This window comes from Salminus brasiliensis, chromosome 9 (assembly GCF_030463535.1).
Source record: "Salminus brasiliensis chromosome 9, fSalBra1.hap2, whole genome shotgun sequence".
Lineage (NCBI taxonomy): Eukaryota > Metazoa > Chordata > Actinopteri > Characiformes > Bryconidae > Salminus > Salminus brasiliensis.
Genome location: NC_132886.1, coordinates 19,855,959 through 19,877,826, shown reverse-complemented (window position 1 = coordinate 19,877,826; position 21,868 = coordinate 19,855,959). Strand labels below are relative to the sequence as shown.

Below are 21,868 nucleotides of genomic sequence, written 5' to 3'. Positions count from 1 at the left end.
CAGGCAAGCCCAGTTTTGCTTGACAGTCATCAGCTGTAAAGGATTTATCACACTTTTGTGTTGCTTAATAAAGCATGCCCAAATGAATTTCTTTGTTACCCCTTTATTCCTAAAAATAAAGGTTATTCAAATGCTAATTTGAATGAGAATGTCATAGAAGAACCATATTTGGTTCCATAAAGAATCATGTTTGTAATGTAATGTAAAGAGATGACTGTGAACTTTAAATGAGTAAAAATAAACTTTACATCAAGAGGTGTGGTTTTTAAACTAGGTTAAAAGGTTCCTCACACTCACACATCTCACACATTACAAACATGGGGCCTCATTGATCAACATCTTCCTTAAGTTGTTCTTAGCTAAGCTATACTCTTCCAATGATGGATCCAATTCTTAAACAAATTGGTGTTGGTGAATGTCTGAATGATTGTTAAAGCCTGCATGATAATTTACAAAGTTGTGCCCATGGTTCTTTATGGAATAAAAAGTGGTACTCCTATGGTTCAAACCATTTGACACACCTTTATTTTTAAGACACTGAGAGATTGCAGATTAGTTAGCAGACATAGTGTGTTCTGTAGGTCTTAAATTCTGTGAAGTCATTGTAGGCTCCCTGCCCACATCAGGCCATGTGGTAAGTGGTAAAGCTGGAGACAAACAAACGGCATGGTGGTGTTGCATAAAAGCTTTGTGCTAGACCCAAACTGCGGTTTGGTTTAATAGATTTTCCAAAATGGTCTTGGTTGGTTGCCACGGACACGATGAGTCCTCGTCCAGCCAAAGGGAGTTCCCATGTTCATCTAAAATGTGAATCGGGTGGGTGTACACACTGGGGTCTGTGTGATTCTACATTTTCCATTCACCCCTTTATATGGAATGAAGTGCACTTTGTGGAGGAGGTGGGAAGTGATGATGTGTACAAAGGCTAAACGTAGCTTAATGGTTTCATGAATGGGGAGTGGATGAGATGAATTGATTGGTAGTTCAAGCATGTTGTGTATGACAAGTATAAGAAAAGATAAAAGGATCACTTTCCACAGTATTCCTGTGGTATTTCGCTTCAAATAAGATCACAAAACAAAGCCAAACAATTAGAGGTTAAAGAAACACCAAAATGTAGTAGATCATACTTCCAGAACTCTTAATTTTACTGGCTCTCTGTTTTGTCATTTCAGAGTCTGGTCTTGTCATCAAACTGACAGACGTTTGTAATTGTAATTGTAATAAGAGATTCAAATAAAAGTGGGGAACGTTCTCTGAAATTCCTCAACCTCCTTATCAAAAGAGTCAAATCTATTCTAATCTAATGCTACCTTTCACTGTGCTCATCCGCACTCTTAAAAATAAACCATAATAAGTGGTTATTGACCTAAATATAGAGTTCTACTCCTACAAATAAAGGCTTCATTTAGTGCTTTTAAAGATAAAGGAAACCTTTATCAGTGTAGTAACAGTGTAGAACACTCTTAAATAGGTTTAGGTTCCCTAAAGAACATTTTAATTGATGGATGGATAATTGATGGCCACATTATGTAAAGATTCTTAATTAATTAATTTTCCTAGAACTGTAAAGAAAATGGTTGTACTGGTAGATAATCCTTTGAATACCTAACTTGGTTTCTAAAGAACCAATCAGTGGATGGTTACTATTAAAATAAAAAAAATAATGGTGGACATGGTGACAGTGCAGGTAGTGCATGTGTCGCACAGCTCCAGGTGCTGTTGGTGTGGAGTGTGTCCCCTGTGTGTCCATGTGGGTTTCCTCCTGCCACCGAAAAAACATATTGTAGGTGAAATGGCCATGCTAAAATTGTCCTTAGGTGTGTGTGTGTCTGCGTGTGAGAGAGAGTGAATGGTTGGTCATCTCTATTCTGCATCTCCAGGTACAGGCATATTAAGTCATATGAGGCATGCTGACATCATTTTATTATAGACGGCTGGTTTAAATGTGAAACAACATTTCTCCCGGCTTTTACTCCTCCTCATCTTACTCTCGTCTCTCTGTCGCCAGACGCTCAGTCATCTGTAGAACTCTGAGCATGCAGCTCTGTTCGTGAGCATGTCCCAAGGAATGCTGGATCTGTAGTTCCAAATAAGGCAGTGTGATGTGTCAACTTTTCCAGAGACCCTAGCTGGTGAAATGTGGCCTCGACTGATGTTTTTAATTGGGCTACATAAGAAGAAAGGATTTCGGTTGTGTTTCCTCTCAGTTCCACTTCCCATTAGGGGTTCCAGGTTAAAGCCTCTAATGAGCAAGGAAAAACTCCATAGCCCATCCTCCTCTGCTTGATGCCAGATAGAAAAACAATAATACAAAGAGAGAAGATGGAGCTATGAAAATAATGAATATAGAAATGTCTGATGAATATAATAATTAGAGAACCAAGGTGAGACTCATCACTGAGCAGAAGTATCTGGGATTACCACTTAAAACCAAATGGTTAGAAGACCCTGGGACCCTTACCCTACCTATTACATACATTGTACTTTCATATTAGATCCCATATGATTTAAAGTAGGGACTGAACAATAGCCCTCAAGATGAACCTTCTCATGGTTGATGAAACATCCTTCTTTCTGGTCAGGGTCACAGTGGGTACAGAGCCTACAAGAGATCATTTGACGTAAGGTAGGAATATCCCCTGGTCAGGGTGTCAATCCATCACAGGGCACCACACACACAACCATTCACTCACAGCTAGGGCCAGTTAGCACAGCTACTTCACCTACCATGTGTATTTTTGGGAGGCAGAAACCAAAGTACCTGGAGAAAACCTGCGCAGACATCGGGAGGTTTGAACCCACAACCCCACATGCACGACCTGTGGCACCACTTTTTTATAATTTTTAAAACAGGGCAACGTTAATAGCCCACTAATAGGCCTAGAGTTCAAGAAGTTAACCTAAAAAGGTAGAAGTGGTGTGTACAATACGTCTAAACCAACAGCACCCCAAGAATGGAATAGGCCTAGATCATTGATACCCCCTATTTTTATTTAGACCGAGCATTTTACTGTTATTATAATGTGCATCATCTTTATTAAAACCAGATCTATCTATTTTCACCAGTCTGGCACTGGGGCATTGAAGCTGTGATTGTGTAATGCAACATAGTGCGTGGGCATACGAGTGAGTGGGCTTGTAATTGAATTAGGAAACGATCCCAAAAGGTTCACTGAGTCTAAGTTGCTGCCAAATCCTGTCAAAGTCAGCAGCGGAGCTCCCTGGGGAGAACAACATGACTAGATTTGCTTAAGCCCTGTAAAAGAAGAGGGTAAATCGCGTGTGTGTGTGTATGTGTGAAAGTGAGCCAAGGAAGAAGGATGGCTCAGGCTGGAAAAGCAGACAGAGATGACTTCATAACTTCCGTTCACTTTGAGGGGGAGGGGCTCTGGGTCCAATAAAAGCGGAGGAAGGCACTCAGGCTTTCAGTCCATGCTTGGGTGGTACAACGGGAAGAGATATCCACAAGCCAACAAGCTCAGAGCCACAAAGCCTACTACTTTCAGGTATGGGTGATTCCTGCTTGCACTGTTTTAGACCTAATTTGTGCTTTTTTTAAGGCTTTTTTTTATTTTGTGGAAAAGAATACTACTACAAGAGCTGGAGTCCTGTAGCAATGCTATTGTGTATTATTTTATTTAGCGTATTACTGTAATAAATAGCCTTTTTGGGTCTGGTTACCTCCACTAAAATGACTTTCAGTAAGTATTCTGAGGTTAACTGAAGTGTAACATCTGAGTATAAGCTATAGCCAGCTTTTAAATGTGACTGTAATAGAGGAAAGCTGAGCACAGCAGTAAATAATCTGTAGTGAATGTTATCCACTGATGAAAGTTACTGTCCTGCAGTCCTTGGTATTTGTAAGAACAGGTCACATAACTAAGCTGGTTTATTTTAGAGAACTTGTGAATAGACCTTTTGAGAGATGGAAAGGTTAGTCAAGGTTAGCAGTCAGGAACAGCAGCACTGTATTTACATTGTGGGTGTTGAAGCACATAGAAAAGAATACGTGCCATTCAGACACACTCTTGTGGGCTCCTTAGGGTTTGGCTGAGGGCTACTGGCGTCAACCACTTTCAGTTGTGTGGGAGTTTAATAGCTTAAAACAGTTACTACAGCACATGCCAAGTTAGGAGTAAAGGACAGGAAGCACTACATTATGAAGGTGGTTTACACTATCGATTCACGTATATCTTGGGGCACTAAATGTAGTAGTAGTAATAGGTCTCATTCATTCATTACATCATTAGATCCTTTATTAATTCATTCATTTATTTGACTGATTGATTGGGCAGCAAAGTATGTGGACAGTGTAGTGTTTATTATCAGGCAGCAGTCAGCTAAAAGATAAAATCCATGTTCTGATCTCATTCATTCTCTCCCAATGCAGAATGACTCTCTGTGTACTGATGACTCTCGCCCTTTACGGGTCAGCGATGGGTAGCTTCCTGCAGAAGCAGCAGACAGATTTTGGACTGCGGGTGTTCTCAGAAGCTGCTCGTTCACATCCAGACCAAAACTTTGCCATGTCGCCCTATGGCATCTCGTCTGTGATGGGGATGGCCCAGCTGGGAGCTTACGGCAGCACACTGGAGACACTCAAAGACCACATGGGTTACTCTCTGCAAGGTAGGAATGGAGACGAGATGTTCAGCCATGATATAAAAGTTTTGCACCAAGGAAGTGCTTGTATGTTTCCCCTTAGAACTGAATGTCCAATCCAAGAACCATTTAGAAACTTTACTTTCTATACTCTTCAGACCGTGGAATGCCACGACAACAGAGGCTTCTCCATAGAGACCTGTCCAGTGAACATGGAGTTGAGGTGGCTAGTGGCGTAATGGTGGACAGAAAGGTGGTGCTGGAGAAGGGCTTCCGACGCAGCCTTTCAAAAGCGTTTCAGAGTATCCCTCACCAGGTGGACTTTAGCCACCCAGAGACTGCCCTGCAGGTCATTAACTCCTGGACGTCCGATAGAACTGGAGGTATGTGTGTTTTTTTTATTTATTTTTTTATTTATTTTTTTATTTTTTTATTTATTTTTTTATTTTTATTTTTTAACGTGAGACTGTATGTGTTTTGCTTTAAAATGTAATGACTTTAGTGTGTGAGGATAAACTACACTTAGTCTTTTTATATTGCTGTAAGATTCAAAGATTGTGTAAGAGTAAACAAGAGTTATCTTCTGTACTACTGGACAAGTATTGAACTCTGTGCTCTCGCCCACATCCCTCAGGCATGATTCCAAATTTCCTGCCATCTGGAGTGCTGAGTGAGCAGACTCGTTTGGTGCTGTTAAACGCTCTCCACTTTCATGGCCTCTGGATGACTCCCTTCGACCCCAAACTGACCATGGAGATGCTCTTCTATGGTCCTAATGGCAGTGTAGTGCCAGTGCCAATGATGAGAATGATCCAGAAGTTCAGCTATGGTGAGTATGAAGATGTAATGATCAGAGTGAAGAATTAAACAAGCTTATTCTGAGATTTCATTCACTTATTGTCAGAAAATAATACATAAACCATACCCATGCACTTTTTATTGTATAAGACTTGCTAAAATGTAATGCTGTTTATTTTCAAAGACAAGTGACAATTAAGAATTGTCAATCAGTCAGCAAAACACTGTTTATCTGAATACTTGCTAATAAAAATGAAATTGCTTGTGTATTAGTAATGATGAAAGGATGAATTAATGGAAGATACATGGGTATAAGCTCTAAAGAAACTTGATAACCAGCATTTATGAAGCTACGTGCCATTGTCTAATTTTGCCTACACGTCTTTCTACCTAGGTGAGTTTGTGACGAAGGAAGGTGTTGATTACGATGTCATTGAGGTGCCTTATGAAGGGGACTCTCTAAGCATGCTCCTGGTGTCAGCGTTCGAAAAGGACATGCCACTGTCTGCCTTAATCAAGGAGCTGAGTGGCAGCCAAGTCCAGGAGTGGAGAAAAAAGCTGAAGAAGGTTAACCGCCAGCTGGTGCTGCCCAGGTAAAAGAAAGAGCCTTTATTTCACAGATGTTGAATACTTAAGTCTCAGATTCTGATTCTTAATTCTGATTATTCAGTGTCTAATGGAAGTTTTTATCAATGTTATTTCCAGGTTTTCTATTGACACTGAAGTTGATTTGAAGACCACACTGAGCAAATTGGGTCTTGGGGACATCTTCAGCCAGACCAAGGCAGATTTCTCTCGCATCACTAGTAAGTATATGCTAGCATGCTTGTACACTAGTATACTATATGCTAGTAAATAATGCTATAAAAGAGTAATTTTGGGGTTGTGAACTTTGGGTTGTGGAGAGTGGTTTCAGTTGAGATTTTTAAAGAATCCTCAATTCAAGGCAACTAAATTCATGATAACATATCCTGACTGGGTTAAAACTGTTTGTGTGTGTGTGTATATAAATATTCTTTATATATCCAATATATTTATTATGCACTCTTTCTCTTCCTTAGCTGAAGAACCATTGTGCGTATCTGACGTTCTACAGAGAGTTAAGGTTGAAGTGAATGAAGATGGCACCAAAGGCTCTGCTGCCACAGGTACAAACAATTCCCAATTACCATATATACACTGCTCTTCTCCGTATAAGATCTGGGAAAGATCACACATTTGTACCTTTTTTGTATTTCTACAGCTGCCATCATCTACTCTCGCATGGCTGTAGAGGAACACACTTTGGACCGTCCATTCCTTTTCCTCATCCAACACAAGCCAACAGGTCAGTCCTACTATCAGTTCAGTTCTGAGTTTGATAAGTTTGACAGTTGACAGCTCACTAATACTGATAATCTAACCACTATTAAACAGCAACACGTCTCTGTTTAACTCCACAGGCTCTGTGCTCTTCATGGGTCAAGTCAACCAACCTCAAAATCACTAGCGATCACAGTGCTTCGTCAGAATTCAAACTGAAAGCACAGACTAAGAGCGTTACACAGACATTGACCGTATCTACTGTCAACCAACTTACTACTGAGGTTACACGTTTGGGGACAAGATAAAGAAGACACTGAAGATACTAAAGTGTACTTTGGAACCTGACCCTCAAAGCAAATGTATCAATATGCAGAAGCTTGCCTGAAGTTAAGTGGAGACTGGAGAGTAATTATGATTACTGGATATCAAATGAAATCAGTAAGAAATGTACAAACAGTAATGCGTGGTGGAGGCAATCACACACTATTTAAAAATGCAGATAAAGATGAAGGAAATGCAGCTTAAAAGCCAGCAAATGTCACAATGATTTGGGATTAAGGATGCATTTCAATGCATATGGATTTGGAATGCTTTTAAAAAGCCATAATCCCTGTTAAATGAACTTGAACTATTTAAAACAACCAGTGCAGTGACGGGATGTATTAATATTGATGGGCAATATTTTGACATTTTGGTGTTTATTTTTCATATTATATTAAGTGTTATTTGTATGTTTGAAGCTGTATATCTATTTTTGTATATTTATACTGAAGTTTTTTTATTGACATGAAGATGATCTATTTGCACATGATATGTATATAATAAACATATTTTATGATTCAATAAGTCTTTGCTTAGTGCCTTTGTAGGTAGGAAGTTCATTTGCAATTGGCGACACCTGGTGTCTGCAGATTTATATCACTGCAGAGAGAGAGAGAGAGAGGAAGCGAGAAAGAATAAATGAATAAATTCTGACGTGGGTAACGATGAGCCTCTTTTGGGATACACGTATTGTTAAAATGCACTGTAAACATTTTACTACAGGAACGGAATTGTCCTCTATGTATTTCAACATTTCGCATGTCGGAGGTCCCTTCACTGTCCTATAGCTACATGTAATGTAAAACCTGCCGAATCCTAGCTCGGTTACTATGGTAACCTGAATCAGCCTTCGGCTTTGTCATGGCAACGAAATCCGAACACCTCGTCCACTCCACACAGTAACCGGCGACCACAAAGACGACGATTAACACAATAAACAACATCAGTAACCTGTATCCTGACCCTGACTGAGGAGCTGAACCCACTCTAAACACACATGAAGCGACATTACTCCCCACTTTACGGAGTCGTCACTAGAATTTATCCCAGAAAAGAGTCTTTGTAGCTGTTTGACACCTTAAGCCAGTAATGCGCAATGCGCATGTTCGCTGTGGGCGATGACGCTAAACTACCTGATTCCTCTCCAGCCAGTCTCCCTCAGTGGGTCTATCAAACCCACCGAACTACGAAGTCTGAAACAGACATGAATCAGTAGTGCTTTCGCCTTTCTGATGAAAAGGGTCTGGTAATATATTGCGATCGCTAGGGCGCTCTGGAGAAGGCAAGAAAATGGTAAGTTAAAACTCGAGGGTTGCCACCAACCAAGACTTTGCCAGCCAGCTAACGTTAGCTGTTGAGCTAAAGGAAGAAAATCAGCTAGCTAGTTCGCTAGCTAGTTTAGGTTCTAGATAGCACATAAACCCTGGCAAAATCTAGCCATGGTTGTCATGCTGAAGCTGCACAGCTTTCTGGCACCGTCAATTATTTTTGTAGCGGTATATTGAGTCTTAAAGCCAGCTAAATGGGCTGGGGTCCAGTGTGTGTGAGAGATGTGTGTCGAATGTGTCGATGTTGTATGTGTGGATATCTCCGAACCTAGGAAGTCTTAGCCAGCCAGCCAGTCAGCCAGCCAGTCAGCTAGCTAGCAGAAGAAGAACTCGTGTAGTTAGCTAGCTAACACTACCTAACTTTATATAGGATAGTCTGTTTCTATTACAAACTTTTTTTTTATTGTCGATATGTCATAAATATGAAGTACTTTAAAAGTTATGCACTTTCTGTGTGCTCATTAGATATTCATGAACATAAGACCGGAAACGTCTTGGTTTACCTGTGTAGCTCTGAAAGTCCAGAGACACAAGCGTTAGCTAGCTGTATTAGCTGCTATTTACTGCTGTAGTATCGTGGTCTGTCAGATCTGCTTTACAGCAGCTACAGTGCACTAACCCTGCGCCATTCAGAAAAGAAGAGCAGCTATTAAATGAATATTAATTGCAAAACTGATAGTGATAAGTTTCCACTATCTGTTTTCTAGCTAAATAAACGTGTGCTCTGAACACCTGCGTTTCCTCGCGATGTTCACAGACTAGATAGACAGACGTTGTACACTCGCTTGATACATCAGACGTGGTTCACTCGCAGCTTATACTGAAAAGTAAGAAATAACATTGAGTGTATATTCATTATTACAGTATTTTGTATTCCTGTTTCACAACTACTTGTGAAGACTTCCATGAAAGTGGTTTCAACAAGAATCAAGTTACTTCAAGTGTAAGAATCACGTCTGGGACGTTAATAGCAGTTACTACTGGATTTTGTGGTCTGCACTTTTGAGAAGGAGGTGCAGGCTTTCTAGATGTCCTGAATTACCCACCAAATGTTATGGGATACAATGATGGGATTATACGCTACCAAATGCGAATACAACCTTTGAAAAATCTGTCATTAGACATCATGTAAATGATTATATTAATATATATTCCACATTTGGCATCTAGACCTATAGATATCTAAATTTCCAGACCACACTATTTTAGAGTGTTATTGTTTCATAGGGCAGAGCAAAGTAATGGATGGACTTCCTGTGTTTTACAAATTTCACCGGCAGGAAAGTGTTGTTCAAAAAGATAAGGTTTAAATGGTGTCTGTGTGAGCTATTTGTGTTCCTTTGCAGGATGAATTTCTGTCACAAGTTAAGAAGCTCTTATTCCCCCCTCAAACCTGTGGTTATATATGGGTAAATACTATTCAGGCCCCAGCAACGGCATCATTGTGGTGACAATAACCGTGTGTGCTGTGTAACCCTCACTATTCAGTCAGCTTTGATTATTATAGACTGTATCTTTTGCTACATTCTAAGTTTTCTCTTCCTCTTTTTGTGAACATAGACATACAAAAACAGCAGAGAACGTTCACCTCTGTAAGTAAAATGACTAGATTAGTTGTGTCTGGCTCTGTTTGTACTGTAGATTCTGTGTTTGGTGTATTAACAGTAGCTGCCCGGCAGATGTGAAGCCGATGTTCCGCTTTTGCATGTTATTTTGAGACTAACTTTCGTTAGGAAAGAGTGATCACAATCAACTTTCAACCAAATTATACTCCCTATATCAATTTCACTAGGCTTTCCTAGTTGTGATTTGTCTGTGTCTGTGTGTGTGTCTTTTTATAGCTGACGTGTTGCTTAAAAAAGGCTGCTAAATATAAATGTAAAATAAGAGCAAGTACATTTTTTTTTTGTCTGATCTGACACAGATGAGCAGAAGGTAGCCGTTCCCTCTTAGGAGGACTCTATTTTTGTCCATGGCCTCAATTAATCTTTCTCTCACACGCCTCATCATACCAGGCTAGGGACGCACAGTAAAATCAGATTAGATCACATTTCCTATATCGGCATGTACCCAGTGTGATACTGGGTACATTTGGTGCCAATAAGTCAACTTATTTATTGGATTGGGGAATCTTTAGTGATGCATCAGTCTGTTTCCATGTTAAAACACTTCGTGATAAGATCTGGTGACTAAAAAGGACAATCCATATATTGTGGCTCCTGGGCCTTGAAGGCCATACATTGTAGGTCACTGACTCTTTTGTCTGCGATGTTTATTTTTCCCTACATCAACTGCACATCCAGACCAAGTCATATACTCATATTTTTAAAAAGTGGGGATTAACTTTAAACCATTCTGAGCAGTTTGATTGTATTGTATTTGTTTTACCGCATTTAAATAAAATATCATGGTCCTCAATGTCTGATAGTAGTTTGATATTTGACCTACTAGACTGAAGGCATAAAAGCATGTTGTTTTGTTAATTTTCAGCAATATCAAGTATGTACATAGCATTATGTACACTATTCAGCTATAAGATTGAAAGTACCTGTGTAATATTATGTAGGTCAAACTCATTCTGCCAAAACAGCTCTGACCTCTTTAAAGCTTGACTCTATGACCACTTTAAAGACTCCACAAGACCTCTGAAGGCATCCTTTGATATCTGGCACCAGATCCTTACTGGCTTGTAAGTTGTGAGTTGGGGTCTCAAAAGATTGCACCCATGACAGTGTTGCCGGTTGGTAGGTACTGACCACTGCATTCCAGGGACACCCCACAAAACACCTGAGTGATGTTTTGGGGATGCTCTGACCCAGTCGTCTAGCATCGCAGTTTGGCCCCACACAGGAAAATGCATATTTTGTCACTTAAAAATAAACAAAAACTGTATTTTGATCAGAGATGTCCAAATGTTTGCATACAACTATATCTGTTTTCATATTTATAATTTACATTTGTATCTTAATAATAAGTAATTAATCTAGCTTTCTAACAAATCTGTTATTAAGTTAACAGGGCAGTAATTGGTGAGTTTAATTCTGTCAGTGTTTCATTTGAAGTTTAGTCAAATCTACAATTTGTGGCGTTTTCACACCTGGTGCGGTGTGAGTACAGGAATTGCACACGGATTCGGACCAAAACAACCGTATAGAGAAGCTTGAGAAGAGGTGGTCTCAGTCTTGTCTCAAACAAACTCTGGAGCAGATCTTCTGTGGTGATAACATGATCTGATCTCGACCCAACCCAACTATCAGGTGTACTGCTCAAGTTTGAGCTAAACGGCTCCCACAGCCAGGTGTTAACCTGGTATGTGGCCCAGATAAATTACTACAGCTCGGAACAAATGCTATTTCTGCCAGTGTCCCATGTTAATTTGCACAGAAATATGCTGGAACTAGTCCGGACACAGCACATGAACTAAGGGTGCCAAAACATTCATTTACAAAATGTCATTTTACAGTGCATGTCTACTGCTATACTGTACTTACATTTGAATACATATTCTAAAATGTATATTGTAGTCACACTTAATCAAATTAATTTTACTGCCCACTGTCTGCTTTGACACTAGCCTGAAATGTGTTGTCTCTTCTGTGTGTAGCAGCCGTGTTTGTGATAGCATTCGTCCTAATAGTTAATAATTTCCTGTCACTGCCCTTCCAATGTGTGCAGCAGGCACAGAGTTGCAGGCTGGAGTATTAGCTGTATTAAGCTAAGAGACAGGATGGAGTGAGCTCAATGAAGAATTGTGTATATAGGCCAGGGCCGCAGGGAGCAATGTAGTGCTCTACAACTCCATTCTTAAATATTTAACAAACGTGAAATGTATAAGCCCTGCACGTGCTCCAATTTTGAAATGCTAAGTGATGAATGATGTTGAAATGTGGCAGTGGAGGTCGAGAAGCTGTTTGTAATATTCTTAGCTGGCAAATTTTGTGGTCAGTGTACAGCATAATGGATTTATGCTTCCTAGACTAATTCCTCCTAACATGTTCACCCTACATGAACTAGCCGTGGTCCTGAGTTAAAGGACATCTCTGTAATCAAAATAGCTGATTTTTGGCAAATGGACATTTGCAGTTCTCTCAGTTAATCCAGTTATCATTAACATGTACAAAAAGTTTGAAGAGCCTTCATGTGGCAAGATTTGTGATGGGCTCTCTACAGGGACCTGGAGATTTTGAGATCTGTTTAAAAGATTTTAATGAACTCTCTGTCCTATTTGTTTCTCTGTCTCTCTGTCTTTTCCTTCTGTATGTGTCTGTGTGTGGGTGTGTGTGTGCGTAGATGCGTTTTATGCTGCTGTTTAGCCGGCAGGGGAAGCTGCGGCTGCAGAAATGGTACACAGCGACAGCAGAGCGCGACAAGAAGAAGATGGTGCGGGAGCTCATGCAAGTGGTTCTGGCCAGGAAACCTAAAATGTGCAGCTTCCTGGAGTGGAGGGACCTAAAGATAGTGTATAAGAGGTGAGATGACGAATCTGTAGTTGATTTAAGCACATCAGCTCACCCAAAGCACTGAAGCTTATTGCAGTCATTCCACTTTTTTTTTCTTGTGTTTACATTGTTTAAAATACATGTGAATAAACACTTTGTGAGCTAAATCAAACAAATAAAGCAGACAAATAGAGTTAAAGCTGCAGTGTATCTGTCCTACCACTCACCAGTTGCATTTGAAGTGCACTGATTAAAAACAACACAATCCAAACACAACCATGTCCCTGTGTTTGTGAGTAACACTATATGTGCAAATGTATAAGGACATCCCTTCAAATGAATGCATCCAGCTACTTTCCGTTGCACTCATTGCTGACATAGCTGTGCAAATGCACACACACAGCTTGTCTAGTCCCTGTAGATAAGTGTTGCCCATAGAATAGGACTCTCTGGAGCAGATAATTATGAAGCTATTAGCACCATGCCTGATACTAGACATGGGCTAAAGAAATATAAAGACCCCCATCATTAAGCAAGGGTCTCTGGAATGAGAGAACACAGTTGCTCCATTCAGTACATTTGGGATGATTTGGGGAGTTGAAGAGGTGACACTCCAATGTCCTGACCTCAGTAACACTCAGGTGTCCAAATACTTTTGTTTATAAAGGGGTGTATCTAACATTTTTAAAACAAATCACTTTTATTGTCATGTCATATTGTCATGGTCTTTTGCAGTAAGTAATACACAATAAATACACAATAAAACACAGAATAATATATACACTAACATACAATTTTGCGCTGTTTGTTCCAAACATAGAAGTAATTTGCAACTTTCACCAATTTTTACTTGTTACAAGCTTAAAATGGTAAATGTCAAGGTTCTTTCAAGGAGTGTCTTGAATAGGTGCTTTGTAAGCATGCTCATGTGATTGTAAGCTAGCTGCCCACGTTTATTACCATCATACATGCAAACAGTTTTAATAAGGAAAGTCACTGGTTAATAGTTTAAATTCTGTAAAAGGTTGGCAGATTGTGGTAACTGGTGAATGTAGGTTGTGTACGTGCAGGAAGTCACAAAGATATTCTTGACATGTTCTCATGCTTTTTCTAATATGCACTCTCACTGACGCTCTGTGTAAACAGTAAGCTTTCAGTGTGTAGCTGTTTGCACTGTGTAAACTGCTGCCAGGCTCTGTGACTGGAGTTGACCTTAGATGTCAGAAGTTGGCACATCAGATTGCTGTCAGTGATGACTTATTCTGCGTGCCAGTGCGGCAGTGTGGAATCACTTATCACATCAAAACATGCGCACATTTATAATCCTCCCTGCTAGTCTTTAACCTTTAGAAGTCCAGGGTTACTGCTTTTGCACTGATGTACTGTTCAAATGTAATTACATTAGGTAATTACACAGTTGAATAAGTATTTTCAATACATTGCGTTCTTTATGGAGATGTTTGAGATTTTTATTTGTTTCGATGACAAACGTGGAAAAAATTGAAACAATTAATTTGGTTTCCTAAACAAAAACTGTACACACACCGATCACTTCATCAATTTCAAGTTATAATCGAACATCTCCTCTTAAGTTTACTAAAGAAGTGTGGTATTGATTAAAAGTTTAGACAGCATGTCTTCACTTGTTTTAATGAACTGTGATAATTTGAGAAATGATTAATATAAAATTACAGCATGCTTGTTGAAGGCAATAACTGTGACTAAAGGTTATGAAGTACACATTCACATTTCTCTTTATCACTGGCCATTTGCACTGCCACCAGACAAAGGCTGCATGATGTTTCACTTGGTAGAAATGATGTAGGAGTATTTGCATATGTCTGTGTGAATTCTGGCCACCAGGGGGCTCTCACAGTAAAGTGAACAAAGCCACATATGTGAACAAGTCATACACTTTAAAGTACAGTGGTTCAAACTAATTGTGCTTTAACTGAACTCAATTAAACTTACCCCAGTTGAAATTGTGTATTACTGATATATATATATATATATATATATATATATATATATATATATATGTATGTATATATATATATATATATGTATGTATATGTGTGTGTGTGTGTGTGTGTGATAGATATATATCAAATGTATCGCTTCTGTTTTTGGTTTTCTCCATGGCTTAAACCCTGAAGCTGCTCTGTACACTGTAAACTCTGGCAGAGTAGACCAGAATAGACCAAGACCAGACCAGATCATGTTAGAACAAATGCACCTAAACATAAATACATTTAAAGTAATCAGAATTTCTCAATTTGAAGAAAGTAGTTGAGTAACACCCTGCATACTGCTGTTTTATGTGCTTCTACATTAGTGCGTGTATGAATATATAATAATGGCATGTTATATTTTGCCAAATTTGTTCTCATGTATATATGCCTGCATATATGTGTGTGTGTGTATGTATATGTTCGTGTGCGCAGGTACGCCAGTCTGTATTTCTGCTGTGCGGTTGAGGAGCAGGACAACGAGCTGATTACCCTCGAGGTCATCCATCGCTTTGTGGAGCTGCTGGATAAGTACTTTGGCAGTGTGAGTCATTCTTCAATTTTACCTCTTTGGTCCGTTTTCTTTCTCTTTTTCTCCTTTCCTCTGTTTCTCTTCCTCTATCTTTCTCTATTCTTGTATCCCCTACAGCAATGTCCTTTCTGTTCTCCGTTTACTTAATTTTTTTCTTCCTGTATCCATCTTTTTTGCCTCTGCCTTTTCTCCCAGCCCTTCATATCGATGTGTGAGCTGGTTCTTGCTTTTGTCCTCTCGCTGCCATTTCTTCTTCATTTCGTTGATCCCAGCATGTTTTTTCACATCATTAGTAAATGTCAAAGCTACATTCTTAACTTCTTCATACTGATTTATTTTGGCTGTTGTGGTCTGGTATATTAATATTCATTAGTACTGTGTATGTTTGTGCTAGATGTAAAGCTATTTAGAATGGTTTAAGATCTTGTGGTATTTTGTGATTAGTTTTTAATGTTCCCTTTGTCTGCCTTATCTGTGTCTGACCCATCCAGGTGTGCGAGCTTGACATCATTTTTAATTTTGAGAAGGCTTACTTTATCTTGGATGAATTTCTGATGGGGGGAGAAATCCAGGACACTTCCAAAAAGAGTGTGCTCAAGGCCATTGAACAGGCTGATCTGCTTCAAGAGGTGTGGGTTTTTGTGAAAATGTATTTAAGACAGTATTTAAAATCCTTTTTTTTTCATCCTTTCAGATGATCATATGGTGTTATTATTAGACTGTGATTAAATATTTCCAGGATCTGACCACAGATAATGTCAGCGTTATTTTAAGTGATCAATAAAAATGTGTTGAATGATGCTTTACAAGCTGATATGATATCAGTATGTTAAATTCTAAATGCTAAACAGAAGATGTTTTTTTTTTTTGTTACTGAAAGACATTGCTTAAGAGTGGTTAGGAGCGTGGCCAATTGTGCACTTTTAGACTCCAGCTGTCGATGGTAAAGTGACATGGCTTGGGATTCAAACTCACAACCCCCAAACCATAGTGATAGTGCATTAGACCGCTGAGCCACTCTGAGCCTCCTTGTATTTCTCGTCCAACCATTTGTTTGTGATTTATTACGGGCTGTTTCAATCTAAAGGCTAGGTTTTGATCAATTTTGCATGATTTTATTTCATCCAAGGTGTTTTATGTTTCAATTTACTAGTTCAGCCAATGGTTTCATATTTAGCTGACATACACTGTACAATAAGAAACTAATGAAATATACTGGTAACCAGCAACTTAACCAGGAGTCAGACTAGTGAATTCCTGATAGTACATGTTTCACTCATGTCAAAAAAGGTGCTTAGAGCTGCTAATTCTCAGTGCTGTATAGTCAGGGGGGTTTGCAGATGCCAAAATATCTGTGGGTCAACATCTGCTAATATTATCATTTGATCTAACACTCTCCAGCCCAAATCCATAGTGCAACCATTGTTTAGTTCTGACTGCTTTTTTCTGTTTGCTCTTCTCAGGAGGACGAGTCTCCTAGGAGTGTATTGGAGGAGATGGGCCTGGCATAAAATCCATTCCACCTTAGAAAGGACATCTTTAGGTACTACTGCTACACATGGTGAAGAGATGGGCTTTATTGAAGTGGGTTTGGGGAGGGAGGGTTTAAAAAAATGAGAGGACAGATGGATGGATGAATGGAAGACTGTAGACAACTTTGATACTACTGAGTTCAGCATGTGATTGTACTTTTTTTTTTGTTTTTCCTTTTCCCCTCCAGTTCCCAAATTGTCTTCATACTCTTAAGATGTGTCTAGCTAGAATTCCTTCTTTCGTGAGACACGTTATACAAAGATTATTGCAGGTTGGACCTTGTGAAACTTGACACAGAGCCATTTATTTGAAAGGTTGAAAGGAGCTAAAAGTTCATTGAGCTTTACCATATGAACAGCTTGGTTGCTTTTGGCCTGTATGATTGTTATCTGTACCTGCAATCTCAAATTAATGTATTGATAAACATTTTGATTATATTTTTGCTGCTCAGGAAGGATTGACAATGACCATTCATTCATGCATGTCTATTTTTAAATGTGACGCAGAGTTTTAGGTGGAAGAATTGTCAAGCTTGAACTGCTTGCTTTTGCAGTGTAGAGACTAGGGCTGCACAATATGGACTGAATATCATGTTACTACAAACTGCAATATTTTATAGACACAGTAAACCAGAAACCCTCGGTATAACCAAGGTTAAAGACTGGTCTGTAATATTTTGATTACAGTTATTTATGTTTAAAGTCTTTTATCCATGAAATCACACAGTCGTTGTCTCTGAGATCCAAGGACGTTCACAATTTACAAACAGTAAATTGCAATGAGCTCATTTGCATATCGCAGTTTGCAATATCAGTATTGCAAAGACCAATATTGCTATATGCTGTGATCTATTATACAGCAATATATCGTGCAGCCCTAGAAGGGACCACACAGTAAATCTGTGTACATTTTGTTTGTGTGTTTGTTTCTAGTGAGTGGGAGGACTACCTGTGCTCTCAACTTTTGGCTAGTGCAGTTTACCGTTAAAGCAGTTTTCAAATAAGCCAGATTTTAAAATGAAGCATGATGTGCGTTCCCGACCTATGAAATTAAAGAGGAATGTTGAATAGGCATTTAACTTGATAGAATATTGGCTACGCTGTTGCATATGGTCTATTCAATCTATTCTAATTCTATGAACCACATCTGAAAAGTCTCTTAATGTGTGTCTTAATATAAAACAAAGGCACAAAAAACTCCAATCCACTAAATAGCGCTGAGCCCCCTCCCCACTTCCTCTTTTGTCCCTGTCTACTTCCTGCTTTCCAAAGAGATGTTTCTGACTGTAAACGTGTAGTTGAGGAATAAAAAGGGAATAATATTTGAATAACTCCTTGAAACACAAAGCAAGAGGGCTATGACATCGAGTGTGACGTAGTTTGGGTGAAAAGTAACACACAAAAAAAGCTTTCTACTGTGTCATGTGAATTAAAAGAATGTTTTAAGAAGAGTTGTGTGTTTTGTTTAGTTTTTTGTTTGTTTGTTTTTCCTTTCTTTTAACATTGAAATGTTGAGTCATTCTGGGTCGAATTGCTCTGAGCCACCTGTCCTGCGTTTTGGTGCTAGATCGTTGTGAGAAGGTACATGAATTCTGTAGGTGCTCTCTGAACCCTGGTGGTGAGGAGGTTAATTGAATGCAGAGAGGAGCGCACAGATGTTCAGAGGTTTCTTTCAGCTGGTTTAGAATGTCGTAATTACAGATAGGGCCTTGTCTTAGCTCTGTCAGTGTTATATAGCTCAAATGAATCCATAACAACCTTGCAGTGAAGTTTCTTAATTGCAAAGTTTTAACAGTACAACCATAGAGCCTGCTGTTACTAAACAGGATAAGAACCTTTTTGTTCCATTTGTGTAGTTAGTCATGCAGGGCTTTGGAGAGAGAGCTTGGTGCAGAAATGCAACACTCCAGTTACCATTTATTTAAATTAAATTAACCGAGGTTTCTTCAAATCTCAACTTTTATTTAAAGACAGTGATATATATATATATATATATATATATATATATATATATATATATATATATATATATATATATATATATATATATATATATATATATAAACAACATGCTCAAACAGCAGCTTGGATGTCTTCATATGTATCATGTGATGCACTGGCTCTATGATCTTTGCCAGGTGCTGAACCGGTGTTTGTTCAGGTGATTTAACGCAGAATGGCTCAATTAAGTAACTCAGCATGAGGGCATGTCTACCTGTCAAATAGCTGTCAGGTAATTGAATCAGATTGTGTGTGAATGTAATTTTATAATGAAATAAAAACCCAATTTCATTGTACATTTGGATCTGTATGAATCAATTTTTTTTCCTCCTGCGTTTTCTTTTTGTTGTTATTGCTATTGTCAAATTATCTGACACGTCCTAGAACTGTTTGTACTGATGGAATATTATTTGCATCTTCATAGAATGATGACCGATACACTACAGGGAAATGCTTTTGTTTGCATGTGTGGAACAGAGATGGACGCACACATACAGAGCGAGAGCTAACGACAGAGAAAATGGGAAGGAGAGGGAGAGAGAGAGAGGGAGAGAGAGCAAGCGAGAGAGGGAGAGATGGAGCATGTAAGTGGATGAGTCACCGCTCTTTTGTCACAGTGGTGCAGTGAAACTGACTGCATCACCTCGACAAGAAAGACAAAGAATGAGGGAGGAGGCAGTTTTACATGATCCTCAACACTCTTGTGTGTTTTATATTCACACTTATTGGAGATTTGGAGGAAGTGTAAACTTTAGGTATGTTGACTTGTTCTGTGAACCTCTGCCTTTTTTATTATATTTTATTATCTCTCTCATTGTCTGTCTCCCCCTCATACAGACATAACAAATTTGTATGTAACTACTGTATCCATTAGAGGTATAACTATACCCATAAATAAGGGATAATAATATGTGTGTCCGTACCAAGTCATCATGGTATGTATGTCACAGTTTGGTGCATATGTTCATAAGGACAATACATGGACTGTGGTTAGCTTTGAACAAAGCTTCCAAAGATTACGGAACACAATGGGAAACCAAGGTCCACAACTGCTATATTATTATTTGCAATGCATTGAGAAAGTCTTCAGACATTTTCACTTTTTCAAGTTTAATGTGGATGCCTTATGTTAAAATAAAAGAAATATGTTTTCCTCCATCATTCTGCAGAAAAAACTAAATAGTGCACTGATAGGTATTCAGGCTCTTTACTCAGTGCTTAGTAGAATCACCTTTGCAAGTCCTCTGGGGTATGATGCCTCAAGGTTTGCACACCTGAATTTGGGGATTTTTTACCATTCTTCTCCGCAGGTCCTTCAGCAATTCAGTGACAAGAACAGTAGCGAGGTCTGGATGTTGGATTAATGTTGAATGATCACCATCCCACCTCACACTCAGCTCCCCAACTCATCCAAAAAGTATTAGATGGAGCACCATCATGGGGGGGGCTTCATACCCATCTAGCCCCTGTCTGGCATCAGACATGGTGCCAATAAGTTCATGTTTATCTGAACCAGCAATGGGAAGCAAAGGCCCACCTGGTTCGACTGCATAGAAAAGCTGCTGTAGCCTAAGCAAAAACGTTGTCTATGAGAGAAAGGTGTCAGAACACACCATAGCTCATTTTGCTGTGTAGCTGCAGGGTCCCAATCGGAGTGACCCCTGTCCATAGCTGATGGCACGTACAATAGGCACGTGATCATTAAAACATTTTTCTTTGCATCTCATGGACAGCTGGGTGCATCATTTTCATGGGGGAGAGATGGTGCCAGGATGCGCTATGGAAAGAAGGCAAGCTTTGTTAAAAGCACTTTACAAAGACAGGAACATCTAATCGCTCCTGACATGATAGGTTACCTTTATTTTTTCTGGTTTGCTTTGCTAAAAATACATGGAAACAGCAACGTCTTTCTTCGGCCTTTCCTGTTATCAGCACTCAAATTTTGAAATATCTGACCTGTGATGTGATTTTGCCCTCCATCCATCTAAACGTAATCGCAGTTGAATGTCTGAGCGCAGTCCATTATATTTCATCCTTCACCTGGAACTCTGTTTTCTTTTTCTAAGCTCTTATCTGTTTGTAGTCCTGTGACCCATGTATCAGGGCTCAGACAGGGACAGTTTCAGCCCTGCTTTATATATATATAATTTTTTTTTTGTAAAAGGCCAGTTGATAACTTTTTCTAGGTTTTCTAAATCTTTCACTGGAAGAACAAAGATAAACAAGGAACCTTTCAGAAACTATATGTCAAAAACAACATGTTAACACAATGTGGGTATAAGTATTATGGAAAGACCTGTAAAGCTTATCTCTGAAGATTAGTGCTAACCCCATTAACCGACATTTTGGTAGCTCTTATAAGTAATTCTGCATTTCCTTACTCCTCTGAAGAGCTCTTTAAGTGATTCACCATGCAAAGCATTCATGAAGCAGTAATGACGTCACAGATTAAAGAAAGGTGCCATCTTAGCATTCCCATCCAAAAAGACAAGCAGTTCCACATAGTCGCCTCAAATAATAATGCAAAGGCTCGCTTCTGTCACTGCAGCGCAAACTGTATTAAACCCTTGGTGGTAATGCACTCTCAGAGGATTCTCGTTAATAATCTGTGGGCGTACAGATAGATGTCATCTTATTTGGCACAGCTGAGTCACATACATTTTTTGCAATTCCCTTTACCAAGGACATCAGATCAGAGCAGTATTCGTTTTGAACATGACATCCACCAACAGAAAAGTGGCGTTGACTTTTAGTTAGTGTGCACTTAGTAGGTCACTGCTTATAGGTCACTAAAAGTGTGTGTAAATCGCTTGTTTTTAAGTGAGGACAATTGAGCTCTCAGGACTTATGTAACACACACAAGGCTTTAGTATTATCTTTGGGATGTTAATTTGCTTCTGAATTTTTCTTTTGCTTCTGAGTTCTGGCATTGTTTTTTGGAATTGGTCCCAGAAGACAGTGCTCACCTTAAGTGTCAAATGTCCCCAGGTCATTAAAA

General features: G+C 39.1%; 2 protein-coding genes across 3 annotated transcripts; both read left to right on the top strand.

Moving 5' to 3' along the window:
• The first annotated feature begins 3,451 nt into the window (after positions 1–3,451).
• serpine1 (serpin peptidase inhibitor, clade E (nexin, plasminogen activator inhibitor type 1), member 1) lies at positions 3,452–7,562 on the top strand. The gene is made up of 9 exons (XM_072686837.1): positions 3,452–3,509; positions 4,394–4,632; positions 4,764–4,988; positions 5,240–5,434; positions 5,798–5,996; positions 6,109–6,209; positions 6,465–6,551; positions 6,647–6,730; positions 6,846–7,562. Exons 2-9 carry the CDS (start codon positions 4,395–4,397, stop codon positions 6,890–6,892), a joined length of 1,176 nt encoding a protein of 391 aa, XP_072542938.1. The 5' UTR covers positions 3,452–3,509; position 4,394; the 3' UTR covers positions 6,893–7,562.
• Positions 7,563–8,063: 501 nt separating this feature from the next.
• On the top strand, positions 8,064–19,168 carry ap1s1 (adaptor related protein complex 1 subunit sigma 1). Of its 2 annotated transcripts, XM_072687741.1 has the most exons (6): positions 8,064–8,322; positions 9,918–9,949; positions 12,648–12,826; positions 15,241–15,349; positions 15,829–15,966; positions 16,801–19,168. In XM_072687741.1, the coding sequence occupies exons 3-6, from the start codon at positions 12,648–12,650 to the stop codon at positions 16,846–16,848; spliced, it is 474 nt and encodes a 157-aa protein (XP_072543842.1). In that variant the 5' UTR covers positions 8,064–8,322; positions 9,918–9,949; the 3' UTR covers positions 16,849–19,168. The 2 variants fall into 2 exon arrangements, with proteins under 2 accessions (XP_072543842.1, XP_072543841.1); XM_072687740.1 differs by lacking the exon at positions 9,918–9,949 and having other exon boundaries at positions 8,068–8,322.
• Positions 19,169–21,868: the final 2,700 nt, after the last annotated feature.